Here is an 8,322-nt window from a genome sequence, read left to right on the forward strand (position 1 = left end):
GTTGCACTATGCTGTGATTGTGTGATGAGAATAGTTTGGCAGAGCTTAATAGTGACTTAGATAATACAGCAACTGATAAATATTATACAAAATATAATACAGAAATATTATATCACACACAACGACGACATTTGTTACTTTTCTTGAACCTTTGAGCTTTATTTCATTCCAGCAGTTACTCCAAATGATGCAGGTTTATCACATGGCTGCCATGGTAACAAAAGGTTTGATGTCTTCTTCTCTCGGGTCCGACTAATGCCAAATCACACTCATAAAAACCACACCCATAGCTCCTTGGCAGCTGCGGCGTTTAACGCTATGCAACAAAACTCTATTGAATACGGCAACAGAAGAGTAATAGTAGCAGCTAAAATGTTTAACTCAATTAACACAGTCAAACATTAGTATTTAGTAGTGTCTGTCTGTAGTCTTTCATTTTTATATTTGTTCATTCATAGAATTTAGTCTGAGAAATAGTTTTCACACTGACACCTCTGACTTGGCCATTGAGGAATCCAATGCAAATAAAAAAAAACACTCTTTAAAACAAATTTACAAATATAAAATTGCATCTTCCTGTATCTTCCTGGCTGAAGCCAGTCACTGCATGTTCGACTCAGTCGGTTTGTTTCGCTACATTTAGTGCAAGTCCTTCAATTTCACCAAATCCGAAACCTCATGTTTTTTAGAAACTGAATAGAGCAGATTAAAATAAGATAAATAAATAAAAACATAAATACATCATGCTGTCTCATAAATAAGCTGTCAGGACAGTTTCATGAGTAAACCTCTGGTGGAACAATCTGATGAATAAAACATATAGTGTGGCGTTTTTTTTTTTTTTTAACTTAGGAATGATGACCTTTTTATGCAGGAACATGTGAGTGCTTAAAAGTCTGTGATATGTCTTTAGATTAAATTATGTTCACGCTTCATAATATGCATATAAAATATATATGCATGCTCAGGCCTATTGAGGGGTTTAACACCATTTAAAATCTCACCACCGTGAAATTTCCAGCCAAAATAACCTAAAACTGATCACATTGTGTGGAAAACACTGTGCTGTTTCATATATATAAACTCTGCAGAGAACTCTGATGCATGTGTGTGTCTGTGTGATCACCAATCAGAGTGCACGGTGAGGGAAAGTGACCTGTCTCTTCAGACAGACAGGTTCATAGCACTGTTGGCTCCAGGCTCAGTGCTCAATCTCTGTAATCTCAATGTTATTAACCTTAGACTTGTGACAGACTAGCAGGCTAAGCTAGCCTTGTAGTGCGGCTGTCCTCTCTGGTAGCAGGTTAGAATAAGTAAGTCAAGACAAGCAGCTGGGTCCTAGTCCCGACAGGTTAAGTGTCCTTTGCTAGTAAGAGTCTGGGAAGCTAGGCTGCACATCAACATCATTATGTATATGGACAGCCACAGACAAGATGGGGGAAGTAAGGGTAGATTTAAAAAGTAAAATAAACGGGAACAAAAGAGGGATGGATGAAATAATGATCAGGTAGGTTAAATGGTGAGAGGTGGGAGGGTAACAAACTGATGATGATGGAGAGAAGAGGGGGTGTTCAGAACTCTTCCTGGTCTCCCTGCGCTCCTTCATCAATTTCTTCATCTTCTGGTGGCGCAAATCCCTCCTGCAGAAGAAAACCTGGGTCAGTGTGGGGAAGGCTGAGAACAACTTTACACCTAACAGTTGGAAACTGATAGTGATGACACCAATACAAAAACTGTATGTGATATGATCTTATTTACCTCTGTAGCATACAGTATGTCCATGACTTTGCTGAGGACTGGGTGGTTATCATTTTCGTGTTCTTGGCAGATGAGTTCAATGTCTCTCAGCTTTCCAAAGTAGAAGTCCCTTTCCTTCTCCAGTCCGTCTACAGTCATTTTCAGATCCATCAGCTGCATTCAGGGAGAAAGAGATGAACAGCAGCAGGGCTAATAATCAACATCAATACATACGAAATTAAAGAGAAGATAGTGTCAATAGTTTTCAGCAAGAATCCAAACAACACTGGTCTGTGGCACAGACCTAAACATATTCTCACCATGAAGTGATTAATTTGTTCTAACTTATGAGTGTTCTTCATGGACCCATGTTATATTCCCTACATGACCTTTCCTGTGCCAAAAAGGACTTAGAATATGAAACGGATTTCACATAGGAATTCTGAGAAGCAGCCAAATGTCTGAGCTGATCAGCAGTAGTCGTACCTGCTGGTTGAGCTCTATGAGCTCAGAGTCTCCTCCATTACGGGTCACAGGAGTGGTCCTACGGGGTGCTGCTATGTTGATCTGCCTCTGTGGTGTGGGAACACTCTTCAGTGCTGTGGGAGATGTTCTCATGGGGCCTGAAAGACAGAAACAAGTCAACAAGGGTGCAAATACATATGGCAGCGTGATTGTGCTCTTGCTGTGTCAGCCCTAAGATTATGGAATAGTTTACCCCAGAATATTAGAGCAGCCTCGATCCTGGCAGCTTTTAAATCACTGCTTACTTACGTACTTATTTTCTTTGGCTTTTAATGCACAGTAGAGTTTGACACTTTCTTTTAATCATGAATTGATGTCCTCTGTGCTTTATTTAGTTTTTATTCCTTGTGATCAATCTTACTTTACTTTTTATTTTACTTTTATAAAAAGTTGTTTTTTTATAAAGGTTTTCACTGCTATGCCACATCAAAAAATTTAAATTCTTGCCCTGCAGCTAAAATGACTTTTAGCCTCAACCAACACCTTCACTTCCTTAGCATCAGGCCTAAAACGACAAAGTTACTTTTCTTCTTTACAAACATAAGCATCAAAACAAAGACATAAACAACACACAGACTCACCCTTTTAGGATTTCTTTGTCATGTATTTGATTTTATTACCTTTAAGAATACTGGTCTTTTAGTGGGTTTTAGCCCTTTCTTTGTGTCACTAAAGTTGAACATTATAATTCACAACCAAACTCTACACAGAGCATGAGACAGTTGATGATGGCAGTTGATAACTTGTGTTATGTTGTTTTTTTCCCTCAGGCAATAAATGCAATTCTAAGCAGACTTTCCTGTGAAGGAAGCAACAGATTGTTTTAGGTCTTTGGACTCTTTGCAAAACTTAAAAAAAAAACAAAACAAAATAAAAGTGTAAAAATACACTAGGTGATACTGTTTGAAATGTGGTAGCTGCACAGAAGCTCAGAATTGCAGCGTCCAAAGAACGTCACATCAGACCAATCCAAACGTAACTTGCAGTATGAAACACTCTGCAAGCATGGACAGACACACACATGCTTGATGGTGGGGATGTTACCTGAGCGAGCAGGTCTTTTAGGTTTGTGATGAATGGATTCACCTGGGTTAGAGGTGGGGATATGTTTGCATGAAGAGGTGAGATCACTGGAATTAAGCCTCTGTGGTCAACACAGCTGACTGGGCGCGCGTGCGCTGTACCTGGGTTAGGTGGAGGCGGCGTCCCCTCCTGGCCCTGCCGTGACAGTAGAGGGTCGTATTCTTTCCCGTCATAGTTGGCATCAAAAAACTTCTTAAACCACTGAAGGAACTCAAAGTTGTCCTGGAACTTCCCTTTTACCAACCTCTCCACAGGGATGATCTGGAAATAAAAGGGGAGTTAGAGAGAGACACCTCTCAGTGGTGTATTAAATAACATTTTTAAACCACAGCAGTAAATTAATAAATATGAACAATTATTCTGGGGAACTCTGACACTGAGATTGTAACCACTCTGCTGTTTAACAACTCGTTCCCAACACATCATAGGGAACAATTTGATGATGAACAATATGTTCCAATGTTTGTGTGAAGGTTCTCACCTTATCCACATTCATTCTTTTGAACGCTGCCTGTAGGACCTTGAAATTGTGGATGTACTCATGCTCCAATTTAGCATTAAACTTGACTTTCTTTAATAATATGCACCCTGGAAACAGCATGTCCATGAACTGACAGTAAGCAGCACCTACAAACAGATCACACACATATTTCGTTTGAGTGCTTAACTTTCAGCTACATTTTTTATTTATTACAAGCTGGACATGTGTTCACCTGTACAGAGCTGCTCGATCTTTGTGTAGGTGAGCTGTAGAGAGTCGTTGACCCATGCCAACATGTCATGACGACTAAGGTTCTCTATAGTCATAGAGGTGGAGTAGACATTCACCGCCATCCTCCTGCTTCACAAAAACCCACATTAACAGGCATGCAAAGGAGAATGTGTATGCTGTACATAGTGTTTACAGGTTTCCTAAATATACAACACAGACATAATGGTCGAAACATAACTGTTTCAACTATCTCTAATTTGTTATTTGACTTTTCTTTCCTATTTTCTACTTGGTCTTCTGTCCATCATGCCTGTCAGCTAGAAATCACCCAATGTTTTTATTGTTTAACATTGTTTGTATAAACCTTTATAGTATTTCTGCATGTCAACGTGATAGAGGACATAAGCCATGTTGAGAGACGGCTGACTTCTGTTTGAGAGTCAGTCCACAATGTCTGACTCCTACTAACCCTTAGAGTAGATAGAATAACATTGAATGACATCAGTGTATGCATTAGTAGAAAGGCGACCATAAAAACTAATTTATGACCAGTAATACACACAATATTTAAAAATAAACCTCAGAGTGTAGGACTCCACACTCTACTTACCCGCTGGGTATTTGTTTAGTGTAAACCGTTCAAATCAGGTTGTGCTGGACCACTTTAGAGAAAGACCTGCAGAGAGAAACCAACATGTTGGAGAAGTCAGTCCTGCAACCAGCGGCTGGTGTCTGTCTTTGTACATCCTCTTGAAACATATTGATTGTAGTTCTGATTTAAAAGGCAACAAACAGTGTAGTGTCCTGGTCAAGAGCACCACAGGGTTACAAACAGAGTCACCTAGACTAGCAGCCAGTGACCATTACACTCTCTAAGTCATTAATCTCTGCCTCAGTTAATCCTTTTAGCCCAGGTCCAACATGATGTAACCCATCACAGGTCACTAAGGCAGTCCAGATCCCAGCAGAAGTTTCCAACTGGCATAAAACCAATACAGCTTCAGTTCATCCCACCAAAACGTTGTGATAACAAAAAATCAAACAATACCAAGCATTTCCTGTGAACTGACCATTTCCAAAATAAACACTATTCAGGATGTTGTGCTGAAAATGACTTCCTGTGTTCAGCTCCTCACACAGTCCCCCAGACAAACGTAACTCGGTTGTCGCAGGTAAATCTAACGGTTGTACTAGTCCCAGCACTGAGAGCTGATTATGTACTGTGATTGTTTGTTTCACACATGGAGAAAATTACACAAACATGAGTACAAACAACAATCTGATCATTATCATCTCATTTACATATGTGACAAACAAACAGCCCATTGGTAGCTAATTAACCCAGTGTGACAGTGACACAACAGAGTGTGCTGGCTATTAACTAACTATATTATCAACTGATAATAGAGCAGATGAACAACAAAATATGAATCAGCGACAACTTGTATATTTAACTAATCCTTTAAATTAATTTTAATTTTTAAATTTTTCTGGTACTGACATGTGAACACTGTTATGATTCGTCTTCTAGTATGTTAGTAAAATGTGTTTTGATTTTGAAGTGTTACTCAGATAAAGAAAAACATGACATGATCTAAAACTAAAATACCTTTTCACTATTTTCTGGCCACTTGTAAATTAGACATTTAACACACACATTGACAGTGTTAGACAGATTAACTAATAATGAGAATAAGTAATAGCTGCAGCCCTGGTTTTAAGAGCAGGTCTACTTAAGTAAAATGAAAAGTGTAATTATGAAAATGTACTTAAAACTATCAAAAGTACATGTGGCCTCTGTTAGTGCTATATCCAATATGTAATTACTCTGCACGTATTATATGTTATTAGATTATTATTAATAAAGCATTAATTTTTAAGCACCATTTAAATGTTGTGTCTTATTGACATGGACATAATTTTAATGACATTGCATTAGACTGCAACTAACCACTGTTTTATTACTGTGAACTGACCTGCTGATTATTCTCTCTGTCAATGATTGATTGTTTTGGTTTGTAATATATTAGAAGATATCAAGAAATGCCTCGATTACCAAACTCCAAATGTCTTTATCTGACCTACAGCCCAAACCTGAAGATCACTGAGTTAATAGTATCATAAACATTTTAACTTTAACTTTCCATTATACGCAGTGCTGCAATTCAGCCTTAGTTTAATCAATCCACAAATCTTTTTCACAGCATTGTGTAGAGCCATGCTCGTCTTTGGTAAACTTCAGGGACACTGCAATGGTTTTTTGGGAGAGAACACACACTACGTATGGCATGACAAGAAAACCAACATGAAAACACCACCCCAAAGGTGAAGCATCATGGATGGAGCATGATGATTTGGGGCTGCTCTGCTGCCTGTGGACTGGGACTGGCTGCCATCATTTACAGTAAAATGACTTCGAAGATGCAAAATACACACGGTATACATTTTGGAGTCCAGACCTCAACCCAACAGAGATGCTGTGAATTACATGAGACGTCCTACGACTATATCTGAGCTGAAGCAGTTCTGTGAGGAAGAATGGTCCAAAATTGCTCCTGAACATTGTGCAGGTCTAATCCACTGCTGCTGAAGGTGTTTCAAACAGTTACCATAACTTTAGCACCATAACTCTGTGGGTTTAATGGATGTGTTCAATTAAGCCATGAATGATGAAGTGTTTGTGTTTTATTAGTTCGGAAATGTAGTTATATTTGTAATGTGACTTGCAGATCAGATCATATTTCACAACTAACTTATGCTGAAAACAGAAAAATGCAATAAATGTAATACAGCTCTGTAATATAGTGTAGTAAATTTAGTACAATTTTTATTTTTAAATGTATTGTAGTGAAAAGGTGCAATAGTTTCCTCTGAAATGTAGTGTAGTAACACTACAACAGAGATCTAATGCTGTAAATGTTAATAATTTCTTGATAATTATCAAGAAATGAGAAAACTCAAGACAAGTACCTCATGTAAACTTATAATTTAACCAAGCTTCATTAATAAAAGGTAGATTTTCTAGCTTCTAGCTTAGAAGAGTTTGCAATACATCCTATTTTAAATGTTTTTAAAGGGTTTGAACGTATTTTTTTAAAAACATTTTATACATTTTGTCCTAGCCTAATGTTAAAAAATGTATAATATTTCACTGTGAGAACAAAAAGTGTTTATCTCTCGAGTATTCAATAAAGCAGCTCAACATCCTAGTAGTAGAGTACTTTGGTAGATTGATCATTTTTATTTAGTTCTACAGATTTCATGTCCCTCATATAACGAGGTTATAAGGTACATGTCTGCACATCTAGAACCACCTGTGCGGGACGGACCGGACCTCACGGCCCGGTGTCGCCTGCTGTTTTGACAGTTGACGTTTCACTGCCTCTAACGCTACTAGCTCCAAGCTAACGCTGCTAACTCCGGCTGTCGAGTTCCGTGGGCGTTTGGTTGTTGCTGTTAAATTTAGAGGCTTTTTCAGCTAATTCAACCCAACTACGGCGATTTTAGCGAAATGAAAACATAAACAAGTGGGAGTGAAAAGGGGACTTTTTGAGGCTAACGTTACCCCCCTCTGGAGGCCTTTTCGATAATACACACACATATTACCGTAACACCGCGGGACGTTCCAACTATTTATCCGACGTATAAATCAACTCAAGCGTTAATTTAGCCCAACTTTACCCTTGAAGACGCACATTTTAAGTGAAGCTGAGTTGATTTTACTCACCGAAGTGCTCGCACTGCCTCTCTGAATGATGAGCAGCTTTCCGTTGCTATCGCCTCGACTGTTGCCTCGGCGAGCTGCGCGAGAATGCGCCGACCTAAGCCGCCCGCAGTGGGCATGCGCGGGGGCCAGTTGCAGCACTGTCCCGTTAGATTTAGGGAAACTGGGCTCCGCTGAGCAGCCATGATGGAGACAATGTGCGACACTCGGGATGAGTGCGGCCCTGACCTGCTTCTTATACTTCACCAGGTTTTACTACTTCGCAGCTGCGTGTGTTTTTGTATGGGACGTTTCACCTGCTGTAAACACCCGAAACCTTAAATTCTAACTTCATTATTTGCAGTGCATTACCTTTTAAACGTTGCAACATCTTCAATTCTGTAGTACGACAGATATATGCAGTGCAGTAAAAAGTAGAGTATTGGAAATGAAATGTTGTGCAGCACAAGTATCATAACACATTCAAGTACCTAATATGTTCATTTAATAACACTATGACTTCTCTAAGCTCACATTTTATATTATATTTACATTTATGCGT

The 8,322-nt window shown here is 38.9% G+C and overlaps 1 protein-coding gene across 5 annotated transcripts; it reads right to left on the reverse strand.

Moving 5' to 3' along the window:
- Positions 1-846: 846 nt before the first annotated feature.
- Positions 847-7,889, reverse strand: LOC113149705 (microtubule-associated protein RP/EB family member 3-like). Of its 5 annotated transcripts, XM_026341939.1 has the most exons (9): positions 7,785-7,889; positions 4,668-4,733; positions 4,059-4,186; positions 3,827-3,972; positions 3,447-3,606; positions 3,307-3,348; positions 2,224-2,360; positions 1,759-1,911; positions 847-1,640 (listed from the first exon to the last, which is right to left on the reverse strand). In XM_026341939.1, exons 3-9 carry the CDS (start codon positions 4,177-4,179, stop codon positions 1,572-1,574), a joined length of 828 nt encoding a protein of 275 aa, XP_026197724.1. In that variant the 5' UTR covers positions 4,180-4,186; positions 4,668-4,733; positions 7,785-7,889; the 3' UTR covers positions 847-1,571. The 5 variants fall into 5 exon arrangements, with proteins under 5 accessions (XP_026197724.1, XP_026197721.1, XP_026197720.1 ...); XM_026341936.1 differs by lacking the exon at positions 3,307-3,348 and having other exon boundaries at positions 4,059-4,183; XM_026341935.1 differs by lacking the exon at positions 3,307-3,348.
- Between the last annotated feature and the right edge of the window lie 433 nt (positions 7,890-8,322).

The sequence above is a fragment of the Anabas testudineus genome, chromosome 24 (assembly GCF_900324465.2).
Source record: "Anabas testudineus chromosome 24, fAnaTes1.2, whole genome shotgun sequence".
Taxonomy (NCBI): domain Eukaryota; kingdom Metazoa; phylum Chordata; class Actinopteri; order Anabantiformes; family Anabantidae; genus Anabas; species Anabas testudineus.

Bases quoted from the DNA above. Each gene is read 5' to 3' on its own strand.
- LOC113149705 (XM_026341939.1), bottom strand. From the start codon at position 4,179: ATGGCGGTGAATGTCTACTCCACCTCTATGACTATAGAGAACCTTAGT. The intron at 3,349-3,446 runs GTACAGCGCACG...CCTCTAACCCAG, and splicing joins GCCGCCTCCACCTAACCCAG to GTGAATCCATTCATCACAAA. The intron at 2,361-3,306 runs GTAACATCCCCA...TCTGTCTTTCAG, and splicing joins TAAAAGACCTGCTCGCTCAG to GCCCCATGAGAACATCTCCC.